The 24,718-nt window shown below is 36.0% G+C and overlaps 1 protein-coding gene across 2 annotated transcripts in view; it reads left to right on the top strand.

Annotated features, from left to right (window-relative positions):
* STYX (serine/threonine/tyrosine interacting protein) overlaps positions 1–24,718 on the top strand; it is a 60,207-nt gene that overhangs the window by 6,000 nt on the left and 29,489 nt on the right. Inside the window, exons 2-4 of one of the 2 annotated variants that reach the window (XM_069082228.1) lie at positions 13,941–13,973; positions 15,379–15,432; positions 22,233–22,330. In XM_069082228.1, the coding sequence (XP_068938329.1) occupies positions 13,941–13,973; positions 15,379–15,432; positions 22,233–22,330 (185 nt within the window). The remainder of the gene's footprint in view (positions 1–13,940; positions 13,974–15,378; positions 15,433–22,232; positions 22,331–24,718) is intronic. The other variant, XM_069082229.1, reaches the window with a different exon arrangement.

Here is a 24,718-nt window from a genome sequence, read left to right as displayed (position 1 = left end):
TGATGGAATGGCCTTTCTCCTCTTCCAGGAGAGGCAGGAGACCTGGTATGATGGAATACTGTTTTCACCTCTTTCCTCAAAGGCATAATACTTGTTGGCTATGTGCTAAATTCTGGAAATACAAATACAAACTGAACCATAGAAAGATAGCTCATAAAAGGAATTTGGATTGGTTTGGGGGGGGGGGGGGGAAGGAGAGGGAGGAGGAGATATAAGTACCTGGCACTAGAGCTTGTTAAAGAAAGCTGGGAGAAGAATCAGAAGTTCGGCCTTTGGAGTGATAAAGATCTGGATGATCTTGTCATCTTTCTTAAAATGGAGGTTCTGGGAGGAATCAGAGGGAGAGGGCAAAGGGAAAGGGGGTAATTCCAGTTTATGAAGCTTCCAGGATGGAAAGGTTTCTGGGGCATGGTAGATAGAGAAGAAAATCAGGATTGCAGCCTGAAGAAGAATTCAAAAGAAAAAGGATAGGTAAAAGGGGTGTATATACTCTGAGTACTCTGAGATGTCCCTTATATTTGGGGTAAGGTAGAATTCAAAATTTTTCAGGGAAAGTTGGCCTAGGAGGAATGGGAGAAGCTCAAGAATGAAATTCTAAAGACACAAAGGAAAACAGTTCTAATGAGGATGAAATACTGAATTTTTCTGAAGATTCCAAACAGTGAACTGACCAGCTCACCTGGATTTAAAAAAAAAAAAAAATATATATATATATATATATAGAGAGAGAGAGAGAGAGAGAGAGAGAGAGAGAGAGAATGATGCATATGAATATGGCATGGTCCCAGTGTCAGGAACTCTGAAGCTCAAAATGAGCTGAAGTTGGCAATGGAAACTAAAGATAACAAAAAGGGGTGGAGTTTTTGTTGTGGTTTGTTTGTTGGTTTTTTTAAGTTATATTGGGAGAAACAGGATTAAAGAAGAATAATACCTTTGCTTGGTGTATCGCCTAACTTTGATGGAACTGAAAGAAGGTAGACTTCCCTGATCCTTACTTTTTTTTTTCTTTAAAATGAGAATCACAAAGGAAACACAGGAAACGTCTGAGACTGAATTTGAACTCAGGTCTTTCTGATTCTAGGCCCATTGCTCTATGCACTGCCACCTTGCTGAGACCCAACAAAGAAGGCAAAAAGTTCACTTCTCAAAGCTGGATGTAAAGACCAAGTTTCCGGGGCAGCTAGGTGGCGCTGAATAGCTAGTGAATAGAGCACCAGCCCTGGAGTCAGGAGGACATGAGTTCAAATGCTGCCTCAGACACTTAACACAAAAACTAGCCGTGTGACATTGGGCGAGTCACTTAACCCCAATTGCCCTCCAAAAAGCAAAACTAAACAAAAACAAAAAAAAGACCAAGTTTCAGTTCTGAGGGAAGATGATGGAAATATTTAACTTTTTTTTTTTTAATCAATGATTTTGTTTAAAAGCATAGATTGTTATGCTCATCAAATTTATACATGGCCACACCTGAGAGGAGTACATAACATACAGAATAATAGGATTCAAAAGGATCTTGACAGGCTTCAATGCTAGCTAGAATCAGTAACATTAAATTCATTAGGGATAAATGTAAAGTCTTAAAATTGGGTACAAAAAATCCATTTCACAAGTCAAACAATGGGTTAGATAATGTTGTTCAGAAAAAGATCTGGAGGTTGTAGTAGACAACAAGCTCAGTATGATTAAGTAGAGGTGTCTGGAAGCAAAAAAAGCTAATTCAATCCTGCATTCAGAGGATCATAACTTCCAGGAATTGGGAGGTGATCTCAATCTACTTTGCCCTGTTAGAAGACTTCATCTGGAGGTTTATATTCAGTCCTGGGCTTTATAGTTTAAAAAAGGATATTGTTAATCTAGAAAGCATCTGGAGAATGGGCAACCAGGTGGTAAAAGTAATATAATATGTAACATGTAGTATGAGGTTTGGTTGAAGGAACCTGGCACATTTAGCTTAAAGAAGAGAAGACTCAGAGAACATGGTAGCTGTTTTCAAGTATTTCAAGGGGGGGTGTCTTCCTAACTATTAGAGTTATCCAAAAGTAGAATGAGTTGCTTAGAGTTGATTTGTTTCCTCTTCTTGGAGGTCTCTAGGAAGCAGTTACATGACTACTTGTCTGCTATGTTGTAGTAGAGATTCCTTTCCTGTGTGGATTGTACTAGTGTCTGCTGAGCTCTCATCCAACTCAAATTCTGTAATTTTGTAATATTACCCTTAGGAACAGCATGAATCCATCAGAAAGATAAACAAAAAAAAAATGAAAATAGTTAAAATCGTTCAGTATGCTGAATTTACTGATCTTTGGTAATTCTTGAATGGGAATATGGAAGAATACATATTCCTTAGTGTCCCATTTTACCTTTACAAAAATTGATAAGTGTTAGAGCATAAGGAACCATAAGTATAAAAAGGCAAATATAATAAAACACAAAATGAGTAATGACAAAAAAAAAATGATGAGCAAAAGAGATAGTTCTAAGTGGAGACTAATATGAACAATAATTAGTCAAAGGACAAATTATGAACACAAATTCATGGTCAAAATAATAATAATAAAGCAGCATATCAAAGCTTTTGGAACCTCTTTAAAGATCCTCAGAGAAAATGAGTGTGTCACTGAAAGGTTATACAGTTATACCTTCCACATCATGACTTTGTGCATCACAATTTCAATATATCACTGGTTGGCAGAAATTTTGCAGAAGCTGCAGACAACACAGAACCGATTACCAAATACTTAATCCAAATTTTACAATAAGATACTGTAAAACATTCCCTTAAAAGAAAAGAAAAAATTCATATTACTACTTTGGTATAAAGGGAAGGCCAAAAAATTTTATGTGCATTTTCCAGATCACCAGTGTGCAAGTGCACCTAACCCCTGAGATGTGGCAGGAATAACTGTATTAACAAAACAAAAATATTGGTGAATTTAGTTTGCAATTAAAATAATAGAAAGTAAATAAGCAAGTAAAAAGAAGTCTTGATAAAAGAACAATAAAGAAACATTAAAGACTTTATAATATGTCAGACTGAGAGCTTATTTTTTTTTTAAAGACTTTGACCACTCTGGAAAGGTCAGCTATTTTTATCATTTTGTGGGGAATATAATTTTATCTAGAGTATAGCTTTTTCTATGGCCGTCTTAAAGGTTCTTATATAAACATAGGTTTATATAGGATTAAACAAAAGTTCTTATATATAAACATTGTGTCTGATTTTTTTAAATGAATACTTGATGTTGAAAGCATAAATTTTGAACAAAGATCTAGCATTGAAATGGAGAAACATTAGAACCCAGTAGAATAGGGTGAAGCAAGAATGCCCCATCTTCTTACTGTTATTTCACTAGAAATTAGTTGTTGTAGTAAGACCAAAACAAAATTAAGGATAGAAATATGAGCAAAGGGGCGGCCAGGTAGCACAGCGAGTAAGAGCACCGGCTCCAGTGTTGAGAAGACCTGTAGATCGAATCCCTGGCTCAGACACTTAGCACCCACCCAGAAACACCTGGCCGTGTAACCTTGAGCAAGTTACTTAACCCCGATTGCTTAAAAAAAATTTAAAAAGAAACATGAGCAAAGAGGAGTCAAAAATGTCCCTAGTTGTAAAAGACCTACTGGTGTATTTAGAAAAGCTCTTTGTGGGATGGCTAGGTGGCACAGTGAATAGAGCACTGGCCCTAGAGTCAGGAGGATCTGAGTTCAAATTCGACCTCAGACACTTAACACCAAAAAAAACTAGCCATGTGACCTTGGGCAAGTCACTTAACCCCAACTGCCCTCCAAAAAGTAAAAAAATAAAAAGAAGAGCTCTTTGTAGTAGCTACAAAATAAACCATAAAAATCAGAATTTCAAAATTGCATTAACAACAAAAAAAAGAATCATTCTAAATTATTACTTAACAGGTAAGATATATGCAAGTTATCTTATTAAGACATAAAGATTTGGGGTGGCTAGGTGGTGCAGTGAATAGAGCACTGGCCCTGGAGTCAGGAGGACCAGAGTTCAAATTCGGTCTCAGACACTTAACACAAAAACTAGCTATGTGACCTTGGGCAAGTCACTCAACCCCAATTGCCCAGTCTTCCCCCCTCCAAAAAGAAAAAAAAAAGACATAACATTTGCAGAAATATGGTTGTGTGGCTGTCAAAAAATAAAAGATATATTACTCTGGATGTGCCCTACCAGTTTAGTGAAGGTGATTGTACTACCTAAAGTAACTTACAGATTTACTGTTGTACTAATCATTTAGTAGCAAAATTAATCTAAAAGAAGAAATTATCTAAAATCATAAGAGAACTAATGAAATAAAATATGAATGAGATTTTGGGTTATGGAGTAGAGATCATCAAAACTTGTGGGTACTGGTTAAAAAACAGAAAAGTATATTAGTGGAATTATGACTAGAGGGAGAATTCTTAAACAGAGAATTGAGATTATAAAAGACAATAATTTTAACTACATAAAATTAAAAAGCAATGAAGAGAAAATTAGAAGAGGAGATAAAATGGGGAATATATTTGCATCAAATATCACCAGTTGGTGATGAATGGATATAGGTCTGATATCCAGAATATACAACACTGAGGGAAATTCCACATAGATAAGAAAAGTTGATAATTATAATGACCACATTATTTCATGCCCCAAATACAGAAAATGAGGATATTCAAGTTGCTTTTTTCTTATTCTGGTTTGCTGAGCTCACATTTAGGTATTGGCCTACTGGATCATTGAAAGCAAAATTCTTGACAGAACCAGACTTTGCAGCATTGATAATACGCAGAGCAGCTTTTCATAAATTGTGCTCCCTCCCTTTTTTTGTTTAAAGCTAAAGTAGCCTTTTTTCACATTAGTTCTTATTGTGTGGTGGGAGGGGTCTTATTATTTGGATTTTTTAAAAAAACTGCTGTTAAGATTTAGACTGATTTCTTTAGCCCTCAAATAATCAAGTCAAGTAGCTCAACACCATAGCTCATATGGTTAAGGAAGCATCTTTTCTCTACAACCATTCTCACTAAGTACTACGAATACTACCCGGTGACTAATAAATACCATGATTGGCTAAATAATAGTCAAAGAATATTCAGTCTGGCGACTACCTGGAATTTAATGTGTCTGTTTCAGCCAGGTTTTTGAAGAAGTCAATGTCAGCATCTCTCAAGTGGGTTAGGTGTGTGGTGTGTTTTACACAAAGCTGAGTATAGGGGATGGAGAACAATTTGGGGGGTACACTGGCGGATTTTCTAAACACACCTGCTGTAATACCTCATTCTCTCTGAGAGCAGCTAGGGCTGTCCTAGATTGGTTCATTTCCCTCAAAGGGATAGTGTATAGTATATGTCAACTTAAAAATGAAAATTAAAACAGCCCTAATTTTTCACTTTACTCTGTCATTTAGCAAAAATGGAGGAAAAACCATTACAATAGGCAGTGTTGGAAAGGCTGAGAAAACAGACTTGGTCCACCCACTATTGTTAGAGTTGTGAAGTAATTAAGCTATTCTGAGTATCAATTTGGAATTATAAATTATATTGGATTTACAATTCTATTGGAATTATTTTTTTTAATACTTAAATTGTCAGAGAAAGAAAAAAAGGTTCAGCATATGCCATAATATTTAAAGCAGCACGTTGTGGTAGCAAAGATCTTCGTGTGATTTAATATTATTGTATATTAGTAAGTCAAAATATAAAGAATTCAAGAGAATGAAAATTCTGAGAAGTCAGAAATCAGTTTTTTTAATGTCAAGTTTTTTCATCTATAAAATACAAATGGTTGACTCCAATGTTTCCTTCTAACTCTGAATCTGTGATCTGTGATACAGTTCCAGGTAAATAGAAAGATATATTCAAGGATTTTCATGATTATGGTTGGAATGATATTTTACCCGTTCCCCAGTGCACATTAGGCCAAGTTTTTTCATGGAAGATACTGAAGCCATTCCTGGTAATTGGATAGATTAGGGGACTATAGGCTTCAGGCTTTTGACATCACTTCCTGGTTGTCAGAATTGAAAACAGCTATGAAGGACTTAAAAGTGTGCTGGATAGTTGGACCACAGTGGGAAACTCCAGCAATGGAATTTCTTTATGCTGAATCAGCTCAGGTGGTCTTAGTGAATATCCTTCTGTTGTGGCTAAGTAAATACTCTTTTGTTGTATGATCTGTAAGTCTCTTTTCATTCCAATATCAGGCATAGGCCAGTCCCCTCCTAGTTTGAGTCAGGTCAGGCTCAGTAAGGAACAGCAGTGTAAATGAAAAGATCACTAAAAGGAAGTTGAACTCTGAAGTAATGGAAAAGTCTTTGAGGCAGTAAAGAAACATACCTTGCCCCCCTCATGGCAGAAAGGTGAGGTACTACAGGCACAGAACATTTCTGTAGTCCCAGAAAGGTTTCTGTATTAAATTTTGTTGCTTGATTAAGTTTTCCTTTGTCAAAGTAAAGGAGAGGGTTCAATCTGAAAGTACTTGGAAATGACTAATGTAAGGACAAAATTCTTCAATAAAACTTTTTTTTAAGTTCAAGATGGAAAAGTATGGCTGAATATCACTTTGAAAAAGATAAGGGGGGGAGAGTAATGATATGATATTGAAACATATCAACAGTGTGATAGTAATATAGCAGCCAAAAAAAAAAACAAACCTACTAGAATATGAGGCTGCAGTAATAGACCTGAAGTGAGCAGTACTGGTGAGTTGATGGTCGGGTCAGGCCACCTTTTTGTTCAGTTCTGTGGTACACATTTTGGGAAGGACAATGATAAGCTTGAAGTCAATCAATGTAGAAAAGGGTTGTTTGAAGAATTAACTTGGTATGCTGCATTTTCTTACTTAGCCAAAGGATTTTTATTTCCAGCACAAGGGAAGAACTGAACTCTGGACACTATTACCCCATGACCTTTGCACAGACTTAGTAAAGCTGAACAATTTATAGTTTGGGGTTTTTGTTCATTTGTTTTTAGTTTTTTGAGGGGGAAAGTGAGGCATTTAGGGTTGTGACTTGCCCAAGGTCACACAGCTAGTAACTGTCAAGTGACTGAAGCCTGGCTTGAACTCAGATTCTCCTGACTCCAGGGCTGGTGTTATAATCACACCACCACCTAGCTGCCCCTCAATTTATGGTTTTAAAACTAAATTGAGAAGACAGTATGAACTGGATGGTGTAAAGTGTTGAAAGATAAATGTCAGGAAAGGGAGAAGAGATATACACTAATAGGAAGGGAGATACAACCTAGGAGAGTGGTGAAAGTGTGATTTATAGGGGGACAGTGACATACTTGGGATTGGAAGATTCTGGAAACAAGAATGGCAAGTCAAACACCTTTTCCCATGTTAAGGAAAAATAATTTTATTTTATTTTTTGTATTTAGTATTTAATTTTTCCCAATTTACATGTAAAAACAATATTTAACATTTGTTTTTAAAACTTTGAGTTCCAAATTCTTTCCCTTCCCCCTCACCCACTGTTGAGTTATACATATGTTCTATGTGGGTGATATATGTGTAGTCTTGTAAAAACATATCCATAATAGTCATGTTGTGAAAGAAAGCATAGACAAAATCTCAAGAAAAAGTTTTTTAAAAAGTATGCTTCAATTTGTATTCATACACCATCAGTTCTTGTTCTGGGGATGGATGGTCCTTTTCATCCTAAATCCTTCAGAGCTGTCTTGGATTGTTGTATTGCAAGAATAGGTAAGTCATTCACAACTGATCATCTTAAAATATTGCTGTTACTTTGTACCCAGGACATTTCACTTTGCATGAATCCATGCAAGTCTTTCCAGGATTATTCTCAGAGTATCTGCTTATCATTTCTAATTGTACTCTATCATAATCATCTAATTGTATTCTATCATAATCACATACCACAACTTGTTCAGCCATTCCCCAGTTTATGGACTTCCCCTTAGTTTCTAATTCTTTACCCCCAGAAAAGAGCTGCTGTAAGTATTTTTGTATATATAGGTCCTTTTACTTTTTGTTTTTTATCTCTTTTGGCACACAGACCTAGTAGTGGTATTGCTAGGTCAAAGGGTAGGTATGGTTTTATAATCCTTTGGCCATAGTTCCAAATTATTCTATAGAATGGTCAAATCAGTTCATAACTCCACCAACAGTATATTAATGTATCATTTTTCCCACATCCCCTCCAATATTTGTCATTTACTTTTTCTGACCTATTAGTCAATCTAATAGTTATGAGTTAGTACCTCAGAATGTGTTTTTATTTGCATTTCTCCAGTCAGTAGTGAGAGTATTTTTTCATATAGCCATAGATAACTTTAACTACTTCATATGAAAACTGATTATATCTTTTGATCATTTATCAGTTGGGGTATGGCTCTTGTTTTTATCGATTTGACACAGTTCTCTATATATTAGAGAAATGAGGGCTTTATCAAAGAAACTTGCTTCAATTTTTTTTTCATGGTTATTACTCTTGCTCACTATATTTCACCCTGTCTGTCCTCAAAAGTATTTTGCTTCTGACTATTCCTTCTCTCAATCTGCAGCCCCCCCCCCTTTCTGATCCCCTTCCCCTTCAACTTTCCTGTAGGGTAAGACATATTTCTGTGCCCCATTTAATGTGTATTTTATTCTCTGCACCAATTTTGATGGGAGTAAGGTTCACTTATTCCCCCTTACCTTCCCCTTCCTCCCTTCCATCATAAAAGGTTTTTCTTGCCTCTTTTATGTGAGATAATTTATCCCATTCTACCTCTCCCTTTCTTTTTCTCCCAGTACATTCTTCTCTCACCCCTAAATTTCATTTTTTAGATAACAGTCCTTCATATTCAACTCTTACCTGTGCTCTCCTTCTAACTCCCCTAATAGAGAGAAAGGTCTTTTGAGTTAAGAATATCATCTTTTCATATAGGATTGTAAACAGTTTAACCTTATTTAGTCCCTTATGATTTCCCTTTCCTATTTATCTTTTTATGCTTCTCTTGAGTTTTATATTTTTGAAAGTCAAATTTTCAATTCAACTCTGGTCTTTTCATCAAGAATGCTTGAAAGTCTTATATCTCATTGAATATCCTTTTTTCTCCTGAAGGATTATACTCAGTTTTGTTGGGTAAGTGATTCTTGGTTGTAATCCCAGCTCCTTTGCCCTCTGGAATATCATACTCTAAGCCCTCTGATCCTTCAATGTAGGAGGTGCTAAATCTTGTGTTATCCTGACTGTGGCTTCACAATTGTTGTTCTTTCTGGCTGCTTCCACTGTTTTCTCCTTGACCTGGGAGCTCTGGCATTTGGCTATAATATTCCTGGGAGTTTTCAAGATCACCTTCTTTCAGGAGGTGATCGGTGGATTCTTTCAGTTTCTAGTTTATCCTCTGGTTCTAGAATATCGGGGCAGTTTTCCCTGATAATTTCTTGAAAGGTGATGTTTAGACTTTTTTTTTTTCATTTTTTGGCTTTGTTTTATTGTTTCTTGATTTCTCATAAAGTCATTAGCTTCCATTTGCTTCATTCTAATTTTTAAGGAATTATTTTCTTCTTTTGGATCTCCTTTTCCATCTAGCCAATTCTACTTTTTAAAATTCTCCTCATTCACTTTTTGGACTTCTTTTGCCATTTGGCCTAGACTGTTAGTGTTATTTTCTTCAGTATTTTTTTGTGTCTCTTTCACCAAACTGCCCAGCTGTTGCCTCATTTTTCATGATTTTCTTGCATCACTCTCATTTCTATTCCCGATTTTTCCTGTTTCTCTTATTTGATTTTCAGAATCCTTTTTTGAGCTCTTCCATGACCTGAGACCAATTCATATTTTTCTTGGAGGGTTTGGAGGTAGGAGCTTTGACTTTGCTATCTTCTTCTGAATGTGTATTTTAATCTTCCTTGTCACCATAATAACATGCTATAGTCCAGAGTGTTTTCCCATTGTTTGCTCATTTTCCCCAGCCTTTTACTGGACTCTTAACTGTTTGCTTCCAGGGTGGAGGGCATATTATCCCAGTCTTCAGGGGTTTTGTCCAGATCTTTCCAAAGATACTTCTAGGGAGCTCTAAGTTTTCATTTCTTTCAAGGTGGTATGATCATAGAGAGGTATTTTCTACTCTCCTGGCCTGTGTTCTGTTCTATGAGCTACCACAAGCACTCTTTTCTGCCCTGGAACTATGAGAACAGTCCCTCCTCCACTGCTGCTGCAAGCTCTAATATGCTAGTGTTTTTCCTCATCCTGGGACTGCCACCCAAGACCGGGACCCAGATCCAAGTGTGGATAAAGCAAGAGTCCTGCCTTAGTACTAGCAAAGAGACCCCTATAATTTTCTTCTAACCAGTCCAACTCCCTTATCTGTGGGCTGGGGGCCCTCAGTAGCAGCAGCTACTGCTGCTGATTCAGTCACATCAAAGGACTGCTCTTGGCCTGCTGGGACTCTGCTGGTGGGGCTTGTGCTGGACTGCACTCCACTCCTGCCCTGGCATAACAGACCATTCCTGCTGACTTTCTAAGTTGTCCCTGGTGTCTGTGGGCTTAGAGGTCTGGAAACCACCACAGCTGCAAGCAGTTCAGTTTGCCCTGAGGTTTACTCTGGCTTTGCTGAGGCCCAGTCCCTGCTGGTACAGCCTGCATTAGATTGCACTCCTTTCTCAGTCTGGTGCAACAGACCTTTCCTGCCAGCCTTCTAAGTTGTCTTGGGCTGGATTTTACTCTATCTTTTTATGGGTTCTGCTGCTGTAGAATTAGAGTCATTTTTTAAAGAGGATTTGGAGGACAGCTCAGGGAAGTCCCTGCCTTTGGAAGGGGGAGTCTCTGCCCCTAGGAAAACGAATTTTTAAATAATTGCATTCCTTTAGAGTAGCAATGCCTGACTTGCCAATATCCCTTTACAGTTATATCATATTCTTTAGAAGTACAACAAAATAAGACAAACTTAGAGTCCTGATTCTACACGTGCTTCAGATAGCTGCCTTATGAAGAGCTTGGGTTTTAGTCTGGAAAAGAGAAGAGAGAGAAGGGTGTAGTAACTTTCTTCACCTATTTGAAGTTACGAAGTAGAAGACTTATTTTCCTTGGAACCAGAGGAGCAGTGGAATGGATACTGTGAAGAGGCCCATTTGCCTTTGATTTAAGAAGAAATTTCCTAATAATTAGAGTAATCTAAAAGTAAAATATATTTTTTCACAAGAAGGTTCACCCTTTCATTGGAGATTTCAAAGCAAAGGCTGTACAATATCTTTTAATTTTAAATGTCAGGGGGGTGGAACCAAGATGATAGAGATAAGCCGGGAATTGCCTGAGCCCAGCATTTAGAAGGAGTATGCGTTGAGAATACAGGTATGAGTTAAATGTGATTATCTTTTAAAATATATAAAATTGGGGGATGAGAAAGAGTAATGCACTGAGAGAAGGGGAAAGGGAGAAGTAAAATGGGGCAAATTATCTGACATAAAAGAGGTCGGTGTGAAAGAGCTTGCAGTGATAGGGAAGGTAGAGAGCAGGGTGAGTTTATGAGCCTTACTCTCATTGGAATTGGCATAATGAGGGAATAATATATGCACTCAGCTGGTCATAGAAATCTGTCTTCCAATATGGGATAGTGGGGGGAAGGGGGGCAGTGATGCTGCTAAAAGGGAAGGAGGACTGGGGGAGTGTATTGCCAAGGCAGTATTCACAGCACTGACCGTAACTATGAATATGCCAGCATAATTCTAAACTGCAAAATATAACAGACTCTTCATGTAGAAGACAGAAGAAAACATTTATTCAGACACCAGAAAGCCAAATCCCAACACCAGAAAACTGAGTTCATTATAGCAACAAAGAAATCTGTACACAAAAATACTGCAGAGAACAACACCATCCCAAAGTCTTCCCACACTCATAAGCCTAGCTGTCTCCTTGCCTGCATCCTTTCTCCTCCCTCCATTCTAACTGCTCTGACTCCCAACTTCCTCTCAGCTCTGCCCCACCTGTTCATCAAACTCCTTCAGCCCCAGGCTCCATGTGATTATATTCGGCCTGTTAAGGGGAAGGGAAGATCTTCAAATTGCCATTGCCATTACCATTACGGGAGGTAGTAGTCAGAAGATTGACTAATTTTGAGGATGGATAGGGTAAAAGGAGAGCAAGAGTAGAATAAATGGGGAAAATGGGATGGAGAGAAATACAACGTGATTATAAATGTGAGAAAAAATTTATAGCAGGTTTTCTGATATAGACCTAATTTCTCAAATGTGTAGAGAACTGGATCAAATTTATAGAAATAAGAGCTATTCCTCAATTGATAAATGGTCAAAGGATATAAATAGGCAGTTTTCAGATGGAGTAATCAAAGCTTTCTGTAGTCATATGAAAATATTATTTAAATCACTATTGATTAAAGAAATGCAAATTAAAACAGCTCTGAGCTACCATTCTACCTATCAGCTTGGCTAATATGACAGAAAAGGAAAATAATGATTGTTGGAGGGAAAATTAAAACACTAATGCACTGTTGGTGAAGTGGTATACTAATTCATCCATTCTGTACAGCAATTTGGAGCTATGCCCAAGAATCATACCCCTTGATCAAGCAATACCGCTACTAGGTTTGTATCCCAAAGAGATTAAAGAAAGAAAAGAAAAGGACCTTTATGTACAAAAATTTTTATAGCAAAGAATTGGAAACTGAGATGTCCATCAATTGGAGAATGACTGAACAAGTTGTTATATATGATTATAATGGTTTCTATTGTGCTATAATAATGAGCAGGATGCTCTCAGAAATACCTGGAAAGACTTCAGTGAACCGATGCAAAGCAAGATGAGCAAAACTAGGAGACCATTGTACGTAGTAACAGTGATATTTTATGATGATCAACTGTAAATGACTTAGCTTCTCTCAGCAGCCCAGTGATCCAAGACAAGTTCTGAAGGACTTACTTAATGATGAAAAATACTATCTATCTCCAGAGAAAGAACTGATGTAGTTTGAATGCTGATTGAAGCATACTTTTTCTTTATTTTCTAAATTTTTCTTGTTTTTTTTTGTCTGTGTTTTATAACATGACTGACATGGAAATGTTTTGTATGACAGCACATGTATAACTATATCAAATTGCTCTCCTCATTGTGGGGGAAGGAATGGAGGGAAAGAATTTGGAATTCGAATTTTTTAATGAAGGTTAATTGGGGGAAAATGAAATATTAAATTAAAATTTTTAATGGCAATAGATATGAGAAAAAAGATTGCTTTAAACACAGAGGGCATACTCAGTAGTGTTTAGTAAGCTGTTGAATTTGTAAGCAACACAACAAAGCAAATAAATAGAAAAAGAGGAAATGTTTTATTATACTAGGACTGATTTTTGTTTGGAAACTCTGAAGCCATGAAGGACAAGTCTAGTCCTTCTTTCATTTAGCAACCCCTCAGATAAATGAAGCTGACTATCCTGTCTACTATAAAATCCTAAATCCTAAAATCTAAATCCTGTCTACTCTTTCCAAATTTTTCTTCCAAAAAGCCCCAGTTCCTTCTACCAATCCTGGTATTATCTCTAGTAGTCCTACATTCCTGTTCATCTTCGTCTCATTTTACTCCTGCTTCTCAGTGCTTTTCCTAAACAACAGTGGGAAAAGAATGGGATCAAGTGTGAAAGGAGTTAGGCACAAATTCTGGTTCTTCACTACTGTAACTTTGGGATAAATGTTGAAACACTTTTGAGTATCTGTTGTTAGTTTTTAGAATATGATTAATGATAGCATATTGCTTTGTACTGTTAATAAAATCAGAATCATATCTCTAGAAGTTCACTCTAATTATGTATCTTAGTTATTGTTTCTTGGTACTTGTAAATAGCATTATCAATATAAAATTATTATCTGATAATCTATGTATAGCAAGATTTTTTTAGAAAATCATATAGTGCTTTATAACTTTTTTTTCCTGCTTTTTAAATTAGGGGAAAATTTTTACTTAACTTTTGGTTTGTGTGTGTTTTTAAGGATTGGACCTATCCCATGAGGCGAGAAATGCAGGTATGATGTTAACCTTTAGTCCATTTAATTTTTGTTTAGTTTAAAGCTCATAGTTTTCTCATGTAAATGCATTAATTATCTGTTTGCTTATAGTAAGTCATATGCTTAAATCAGATGACCAGCACAACTGAAAGTAAATAATCTTCTACTTAGAATGTAGACCAGAGTATTACAGTGCTGACATCTTGATTAATTATTAGAAAATAAGCCTGTTGACATCAGATTGGGTGATTATCAGGAAATAGGCTTGAGATTCAACTACAGATTTTCGTGTCTTAATTTGTATGAACTTGAGTAAATCAGTTCTGTAAAATGAGAATAATATATTTATAACCATTTAAAACATTAGATTATTTATTAGCTCTAGCACAGTTCTGTTGTGCCTAATTTCCCATGGGAAAAATATCCCTCAACATACTGAATTGAAAACTTTTGATATGAAAGGAATTGAGTTATTAACCAGCTTTCCCACATGTTGGGAAGCATGCATTATTAGACACAGTCATTTTCAACTTGCTTCTCCCTTTTTAGTACAAATATTTATGATATTTACTAGAGCTAGACTGCTGTATTATACCCTTAGTTGGTACTATCATCTAACACATAACCAGGGTGAATGTTCTTCAGCTTTTGTAGAGTAAATTTTTACTTGCTTTCTCAAGTAAGGCTTCATAATTTGATGTATTGAGTTTATTTAGAATGGATACCCATTTTTAACACCAGCATTTTTTGAGGTTGCCTATTCAGAAGGTACAATTTTTATATTAAATTTATGGTGTTTTTGTTAAATACAGTAGTGGCTATATTCCTGCCATCACACTGTCTTTTAATGCTTTTGAATTGGCTCATAAAGGAGTTAAATTTTTTTCCTCCAATTTGATCACAGAATCTAGCAAGGAATGAAGAATAAGGATGACGATATGGAGATGGCATTCTTCTAAAAAGTGGCCATGTCTAATGTTTTTACTAGTGCTAGGTGTTTAAATGAGTTCTAAATATAGTTTATAAAGGTATAGTTTAAAGTCTTTTAATATTTTTAATTTTAGCATATAATATACATTTTCATTACTTGTTTCAGCTATTGGTTACTCTAAATAACAAGAAGCTTTGGAACATATTTTATACTTCCATGAAAACTCTCAAATCAATGAACATAATATAAAATGGTGTGGTTTAGTAGAAAACATCGGCTTGAGAGTCAGGGACTGAATTTTAATTTTCTCTTTACTACTGAATTAGTACTGTGACCTTGGGCAAGTCATTTCCTCTCTTGGACTCTTTGTTTCTTTATCTGTATAATGAAGTGGTTGAGCTAGAAGGTTTTCTTCCTGCTCTAAACTCTAAACTTAAATTTTATCAGTATTTGTAGGTTTAAGTTGGTAATTGTAATTAATTTTTCTTTTAGGAAATCTTACCTGGATTGTTTTTGGGCCCATATTCTTCAGCTATGAAAAGCAAGGTATGACTTTTTTATGTTATATTCATAGGGATAATTTATTAACCAAAGTTTCTGTTACAGGTTATCCTAATAACATAAGAAATCTTTTGTGGGTAGGGTCTGTAGAAACAGTGCATAAGCATGGTATTCCAAAAAAGTCATGGTGTACTTTTAAGTTTATAAAGCTTTATAGTTTTATATAAAGCTACAAATTAATCTGTATCTAAATTTATGAGGGCACATGTATCCAGTCCTCACATCACCAGTTGCCTAACAGACACTGGCACAGTGGATAAAATACTGGCCCTGGAGTCAGAGGGACCTGAGTTCAAATGTGGCCTCAGACACTTATTATAGCCATGTGATCCTATACAAGTCACTTAACCCTGTTTGTCTCAGTTCTTCTGTAAAATGAACTGGAGAAAGCAATGGCGAATCACTAGTATCTTTGCCAAGAAAACCCAAAATTGGGCTACTTGGGCATAACTGAAATGACTTAAAAACAACAACCTAAATGTATTTATTTTGCCTTTTTGTTTTCTTAATGCTTTATTGAAAAGAACAAATATTTAAGGACTAAATATAAAAATCACTTTGGAAACCTGTTATATACTAGACTGGTATAAAGTTTAATGTTAAAGATGAAATTAGCTCCTGATTAATTTACCCAATTTTCTTCTATACTGATTTTTTTTTCTTTAGAGGTAAGAGATAAAATTCTTTAAATTCCACTTTAAAATACTTTATTTGGATTTTGTTATCTTGAAGGCACACAGATAAATATTTGCACAACTTAAACTTTAGATCTGAAAAAAATCTTGAGGATATAACTCTTAAGCATTTTTTTCATGTTCTCTTGTGTTTATTTAGGCAGCTAAATAGAACATCAGCTTTTTCCCCCAACTCTGGAAAATATCACTGGAACCACTGTTTGAATAATACTGTGAATTATAAATAAAATAAGTAAGGCTAGAGACCCAAAGTGAATGAGAGTGCTTGTGTGATTACAGAGATAAAAGTATAGAATCCAATTTTAATATATACCATTTCTGTAAAGTAGGGGTTAGAGACTGAATTTGTGACTTCATTGGTAGAGAATAAAGAGATAAAGAAATTTCCTCAACCTAGTACAAGTTAGCACCATCTCTGCAGCTTTTAGTCTTAGAGTTGATCAGAGCACGGAGAGATTAAGTGACTCAGATACATTAAGCGATTACTTACTTAGCATACAGGACATTGTATTAGCTTCTCTGGATAGAAATTAGATGAAATGTGGTCAGTGCATTCTAGTCGCACTCAGTGTAGTCTAGTAGAGAGTTGAAAAACAGATGACTATAACACATCATACAGAAGTGCTTTGTAAAGTTACAGAGGTCTGAGGGAGTATAGATTCAGAGATGAAAGGAATCTCAGAAGCAGTCTGGGGCAAGCCCTCCTTTGCACTTAAGGAAACAAGTTCAGGCAAATTAAGTAACTTTAAAAAGGTCACACAGATAATAAAAGTCAGAGTGGAATTTGAACCCAGATCCTCTGACTCTAGAGGTAGTCTTTTTTCTGCTCTAATGGGGAAGACCTTAATCAACTAGGGTAATGGAAGAGAGGCTTCTTGAGGAAGAGATGCCATTTGAGTAGGCCTTCAAAGAATATTTAGGAATTCAACAGTTAAGCCCCAGAACCATACAGTGTGTAGGACATTTCTAGCTGGATGTCACATAGAAATCCTAAAATAAAAATGGAACTCATTATATTTCCCAAGCTATCTCCAGACCTCCCTCTGCTTCTTATTCCCCCCACCCCTACCTCCTAATTCATTTTTCATTACCCTCTAAGGCTATATGTTACTACAACTGCTCTTCTAGTTCTTTTCCTACCTGTCTAATTGTACCTCCCCAGACTCTTACTGGCTCAACATCCACATCATGGCTCCTAACTGTGTGGATGTTCTCCAGGTTTCTGCCCTATTTCCTCTTCTGTTTTCTCTCTACATTATTCTTGCTTGGTAATCTCATCAGGTCCCAGAAGTTTAAACTTGTTTCTTTGCAGATGACTCCAAGGTATATGTATCCAGTCACATCACCAGTTGGCCAATCAGACATTTCAAATTGGTGCCCCAGAGATATTTCAGAGTCAATATGTCCCAGTATTTTCCCCAAAATATTCCCTCTTTAAAACTTTTCTATATCTTATCAAAGATACCATCCTTCTAGGTTATTAGTCTGCCAGTATCCTGGACTCCTTACTCTCTGTTACCACACGTTTTTCCAATCAGTTGACACTTATACAGCTCTTGAACCTGACCTCTTTTGTCCACTAATTCAGCTACTCACTTAGTTTAGGCTTTCATTGCCTTTCAGTCTCCCTGCTTAATACCATTCCCTACTCCAGTCCATCCTATATACACCTGCCAAAGGAATTTTCCTCAAGCACAAAGTTAACTGTCCCCTCTAATGCCAGTGACTTCTTGTTGCATCTAAGTTAATATTCAAAACCATAATCTGGACCCAACCTGTCTTTCTAGCCTTTAAGCTCCTTGAAGACACTATTTTTCTGTTTCTTAGTATCCCCAGGACTTAGCACATTGCCTTGCACGTAAGTGCTAGTAAACATTGAGTTTATACTGTTGAGTGCTATACTGTGTTTCTCCACTCTTGATCCTCCATCTTCTCGCTTTGTTTTTTGCACTTCTAGTTTTACATTTCTGGAATGTACTTCTTCCATATCTCCACTGTGAAGAATCCTTTTCTTCCTTTAAGACACAGTTCAAGAACCATTTGCTCCATGAACCTCTTCCTGATCCCCTCAATTGCCAGGGCACTCCATATCACCTTATTTTGTATATAACTGCTTTGTATATTTGTATTCACTTTACATTTATGCTGTACGTGTTCATATGTGTAGTTGTCTTCTGCATTGTTCCCTGAGAGTTGAAATTATTTCCTTCCTTTTTTTTTTTTTTAAAAGCAATTGGGGTTAAGTAACTTGCTCAAGGTTACACGGCCAGAACTGGGTGTGGTGCTGAGTGTCTGAGCCTGAGATTCGATCTCCAGGTCGTCCCAACACTGGAGCCAGTGCTCTTACTCGCTGAGCCACCTGGCCGCCCCTATTTCCTTCCTTTTTTATAATCCTAGGGCCTAGCATGTAATAGACTCAATAAATACTCCCAGTTTCTAGTCTTTTCTCTCTCCAATCCATCTTCCATAAAGATATCTTTCAGGCTTATTTCAAAGTACTTCTCTTCGTACGCTCTATATTTTAGCCACACTGACCCTGAATTTGGCATAAAATCAGAAATATATTCCCATGGGAAAATTCCCTCAGTATGTTGTATTGAAAACTTTTTGATAGGGAATTAATTATGGTGTTAGCCAGCCCTTTGACATGCAGGACGTTAAAGGATTTAAAATCTAACATTGTCTCTTTGTTATTGTTTAGTCATTTTAGTTGTGTCCAACTTTTCATGACCCCAGTTGGGGTTTTCTTGGCAAAGATACTGATGTGGTTTGCCATTTCTTTCTCCAGCTCATTTTACAGATGAGGAGACTGAGGTAAACAGGATGAAGTGACTTGACCAGGGTTAGATAAATAGTTAAGTGTCTGAGACCAGATTTGAGCTCAGGAAGATGAGTCTTCCTGACTCCAGGCCTCACACTTAATCTATTGCACCACCTAGCTTCCCTTAACTTCTCTTCTCTTCTTTCTAGCAAATATATTTATTGTATCAAAGGTGTAGTAACTTGATTCTTTTCCAGTAGGTACTAGCAGTACTGTCATCTAATAGACATTACTAAACTAGGAATTCTTTAGATCTCAGTTTATGTAGCAAAAATATTTATAAAAGGCTTTATCAAGTGTCTCATTTGGCACTAAATTAAATATTAAATATCCCTATTGTTCTTTTTTCTTACATTCTGTGGACTTAAACATCAATAACTATGAAGAACAGATAAAAACAGATAAAAGAATTATATACAAAATTGTTCACTTCTGTTAACATATACTTTTTTTTTAAGTGTATATTAACTTTAACATAATAGTTACAAAACCATTCTTTTTTAGGTCCCCTTCTGAACTTCTACTCTCCTCTGGGTATTTTAAAATGTTTCATTGAAGGGGGTGGCTAGATGGCACAGTGAATAGAGCACCAGACCTGAGGAGAACCTGAGTTCAAATCCGGCCTCAGACACTCAACACAAAACTAGCCGTGTGACCTTGGGAAAGTCACTTAACCCCAGTTGCCCTACCTTGATACTGTTTGCTCTTTCCTTTTTTGTTTTACATCCCTGTCATAGAAGCCTTTCCTAACTATACTTAATAGTTAATAAGTATAGTCAAGCAACATAAATGAGTACATTGGTTATATTGTAAATTTGTATCTTTTTCCACCTCTGTTCCATGATCACTCTGACAAGAAGTCAGAAACATGCTTTTTAATCATTAGAGTGCTTAAATTCTCTTTACTCATTCTGTTGCTCAATGCTTTGAAGCCTCACAGAGTTGTTTATGTTTTTGTGGCCATAATATATCATCTTCTGTTATTCTCACTCAACTATGACTCATTTGATGCATCCTCAAGGTTGAGTTCATGTACTACTTCCTGCAAGTTTTTTCTTATACCTCTATTTGTTAGTGCTTGTGCCCTATTCATACTATATTATATTTGTCTGTTTAGATGTTATATTTCCTAGTATAGATCCTAGAGGGGAAGGATTATTTTTATATCTGCTACCTTGCACAGTGCTTTGTACATAGCATGTACAGTTATCCTGTTCTATATTGTGACTTTTCCCATTGAGGTTTTTATATATTTGGGTCAGCATAAGAAATTAAATGGGAATTTTTGGCGAGTTTTGCAGAAGCTGCAGGTGGCATGTGAAGGCCAGCATACAACATAAAAAAGGTTAGAAACTTGGAAATGCATAAAATATATGTATATTATTGTATTATATCAACATATCTTTTAAAACCTCAATAATTCAGACTTCTTCCCTGGTATGAAGGGATGGTCAAAAAATTATATGCAGATTTTCCAGATCACAGGGGTGCTGTGCCTCTAACCCCTGCAATATGGAAGGGGTAACTATACTTAATAAATTTCTATAAATGGGTTAGAAGCTCTACCAGATGATCTACAGGGATAGAATAAACTTTCCCATTTTGGTATCCCTAGGTTTCTGTCTTCCCAACCTTACCTGAGGACTCATTTCTGGTTTGCCTCATGTGTAAAATTTACTAGTTATGGTTCTGAAAAAAATGCAAGGGTGACAATTAGGTGGTGTAGTGGATAGAGTACTGGACCAGGATCCAGGGAGGCTTGAGTTCAAATTCAACCTCAGATATTTACTAGCTTTATGATCTTGGAAAAATAACTTTTTTTTTTTGCCTCAGTTTCTTCAGCTATAAAATGGGGATAATAAGGGTTACTATGAGGATAAAATCCTCAGGTTCTTATGAGGATAAAAATGAGAGCACATTTATAAAGTGCTTAGCATTGTGCCTTGCACATAGGTGCTATATAAATCCTGATGATGATGATGATATCATGATATCATCATCAGTGTCTTCATTGATGTCATCTATCAGAGGACTATGGAGAATTGATGTAAAAGCTGATGTGCAATTTTATATTTCAGTGGTGACCAAGTGATAGTCAACTCTTAATTGCTTATAGATGATTCACTTATATATTAAATGAGCTCTATTATAAATTATCATAATTATTATCATACATCCTAGTCTAATTATCACTCCCCCCTTCCCCTATGCTTCCCCACCTTTGTATTCAGGGGATGTGAATTAATTCATATTGTAATCAGTTAGTAATAATGAGGAACAGGACAGAAAAGCCAGTTGTTGGCAAGTGGTCTCATTTTTTTTTTTTAAGCAAAATAAGTTGCACAGTTCTCAGTTGAAGGTGGAAGAAAGGAAGGAAAGGCTGTGGGAGTTTTGACTAGGAATGAAAAGGTTTGGAAAAAGCCATTGTGGTAAGATTCAGTTTATAAAATAAGGTCTTGTCAGCTCAGAAATTTTGTTTTAACGTATTTATTGCATGTCTGTTAACGGCTATAGCACTGTGTAAGATATATTTTAATTGTCTGGAAAATTCATTATATTAGTTCTCTTGTAATCCTAAACTATGTTGCTGTGATCACCATTTCTGATTTCTCTGTTGTAAATGAATGAAAAAGTATTTATTAAAGTTTGCAATATGCAAAGCACTTTGCTAACTCTGGGATACAAATAGTGAAGGAAGTCAGCCCCAGCTTTAAGGATGTCACTTCTGATGGTGAAAGACAGTGCACAGAGGAGTTTTTAACTGCAAGTCAGATAGTAAAGCCCAGTTGTCCCTAGCATTCAACAGCAAAGCAAGTGGTGATACATATTCTTTAATGTCATTCCCATTTATAGAACCATATCTTTTTCTAATGTTGAACCATTTGACAGTGCCAGGGACTTTGGTGCTGAGATTTTCTTTTCTGCATCCTTCAGTAGCTCTGACTGCTAATGAGCTTGGGGCTGCAGCACCTAAAGATGAACAGGTTGCTTTCTTGGACATGTTCTGCAAGGGTTGGACCAGAAGAAGGGACACCTTGATCTAGGCATGCATTGCTATTCCAGGAGCTCTCGGATTTGGCAGCCTATTAGTGACAGTTAGTGTTGGTGCATAGCAAATCTCTCTCTAAGCACCCCCAAGACCAACGCACTCCCCCTCCCCCAACAAATACAAGAGCATGAGAACTTCATATTCTAAGGATTTTAATGTTTTTAAAATGTGTGTTTAAGAAGACATTTCATACTGTAAACTTCTATACTTTTTTTTACAGCTACCTATACTACAGAAACATGGAATAACCCATGTAGTATGTATAAGACAAAACATTGAAGCAAACTTTATTAAACCAAACTTTCAACAATTATTTAGGTAAGAAATGTGTATAGGTGTAATTTGGGGTCGGAGAGAGTTGGGAAATGGGATTCAGCATATTACACACTATCAAAAAATCTAATAAAAGCTTGTGGTTAGTGTGAAACTTTATTGAATGGCCTTCTCTTTGGTTTCATAGAAAAGTGACTTGTGCCAGATGACTTTAAAATCAAAATCATTTATAATCTTATATACTTGGGTTTGCCAAAGTTTAAAATAAGATAATTAGGAGTGTCTTCTTAGCCTAAATCATTTATTTTCTGAAACAGCACTTTTGTTATATGCTACTTACTCAAAAATAATGTGTATCATTGTTGCCAAACCTGTTGGACACAGAGCTTCCTTTTAGCTCCCTAGGAGTTAAGGCCAATCATCAAAAAAATTTTGGATTTTCTTAAGAACAGCTTTATATTCCAGTAAAGAGCAATAATGCATTTAATAATATTACCCTAAAGAGATCATTTCAGTATCTCATTACTTTATAAACTAGCTGCCCTAGCATTTAAGTATGAGGTCACTAAATATGCTCAGTATAACAGTGATATCTTACATTTTACAATGCCTTTATTTTTTTTGTTTTTGCTTTTTTTTTTTTTTGTTTTTTTTGGAGGGCATTTGCAGTTAAGTGACTTGCCCAAGGTCACACGGCGTGTGTGTGTGTGTGTGTGTGTGTGTGTGTGGTCTGAGGCCAGATTTGAACTCAGGTCCTCCTGACTCCAAGGCCAGTGCTCTGCTCACTGCGCCACCTAGCTAACCGACAGTGCCTTTATTTTTTTATAGTCACTTTACATCTTATTTAGCAAATTTAAAAATTTTTATTTTTAGTGGTCTTGTTTTTACAATACATTTATTTCCATTGCTACCCCTTGTAACAGATTAAAAAAGAGAGGAAAAAAGCAAAACTGACCAGTACTTCTACTCTTCTATACCCTAAATCTCCCATTTCTGAAAGAAGAGGAGGGAAGTTTGGCAAATTTTCATTTTTCTAGTAAATGATCTTCTAAAGTCATTAACTTATACTTGGTCCATTTAAACTTTTAACACTTTTTGGGTTGGGTTAGGTTTTGTGCTTCTTATACTAGCCTATAAATCTTCTTTGCAAGTCTTTTCCAATATAATTTTCATTTTTTTCCCCAATTCTTTCCCCTAGGACTCTCATTTCTGGAAATACTTGAGTAGTTTAAAATTTATTTAAATGTTTACAAATCTGAAGATTCATAGCCTTACCATTTTTCTGCAATGATTGCTTTGCAACATAACATTTTTCCAGGGGCAGCTAGATGGTGCAGTGAATAGAGGACCGGCCCTGGAGTCAGGAGGACCTGAGTTCAAAGCCTGCCTCAGACACTTAACACACACACACACACACACACACACAAACTAGCCCACGTGACCTTGGGCAAGTCACTGAACCCCAATTGCCCTCCAAAAAAGGCAAAAAAAAAAAACCCAACATACCGTTTTTCCCAAATATTTTCTTCTTTATGTCATCAAAATAGTTAATGTCCCATTTTTGTGTGTGTCAAGAAAACATAGGCTTCTTTGCATATTATTTTAGGTATAACCCAAGAGATTTGGAAATTAAAATACAATATGAAAATTGTATGGTCTAGAAACATTCTATAAATAACTTTAAAGCATCTTTTAACATTTTTAAAATTGAATTTATATTTTTTTAAATTAACAAGTCTCCATTTTTCTCCTTGTCAACTTTTCCCTTCATTAAATTTAAAAAGAAAATTTAAAAATCTTTTGTAACAAATATACATAGTCAAACTAAACTAACTCCCACATGGGCCATGTCCAAAAAAAAACATGAGTATCAGTCTGCACCCTCAGTTCATCACCTCTTTATCTTGAGATGGGTAGTAAGTGTCATCAGGGGCCCTCTGGAATTGTGGCTAGTCATTGCATTGCATCAATTTTAAGTTTTTCGAAGTTGTTTACCTTTACAGCTGGATAAGTTATTCTTGGTTATAAGCCTATATCTTTTGTCTTTGAGAATATCCAAAGTTTTCTGATATTCTAGTATTCCAAGCTTTCTGTTCCTTTAGAGCTAAATCTTATATATCTAACTGACTCCTTTGTACCTGGTTTCTTTTTTTTTCTGACTGTTTGCAGTTTTTTCTTTGACCTAGAAGTTATAGATTTGGCTATGATATTGCTGGGAATTTTTGTTTTAGTGTTTCTTTCAGGAGTTACTGGCTGGTGGATTCTTTCAGTTTTCACTTTGCTTTTTGGTTATAAAATACCTGGGCAATTTTCTTTCACTGTTTCTTAAAATGAGGTAACTAGACTTTATTTTTTAGGTTATAGTTTCCAGGTATTTCAATTATTCTTTTTTTTTTTTTAAGCAATCGGGGTTAAGTAACTTGCTCAAGGTTA

This window comes from Petaurus breviceps, unplaced genomic scaffold (genome assembly GCF_028583685.1).
Source record: "Petaurus breviceps papuanus isolate PSGF00001 unplaced genomic scaffold, PetGlider_PUasm1.0 164, whole genome shotgun sequence".
NCBI classification, from domain to species: Eukaryota; Metazoa; Chordata; class Mammalia; order Diprotodontia; family Petauridae; genus Petaurus; species Petaurus breviceps.
This window is presented reverse-complemented; position numbering and strand designations above follow the sequence as displayed.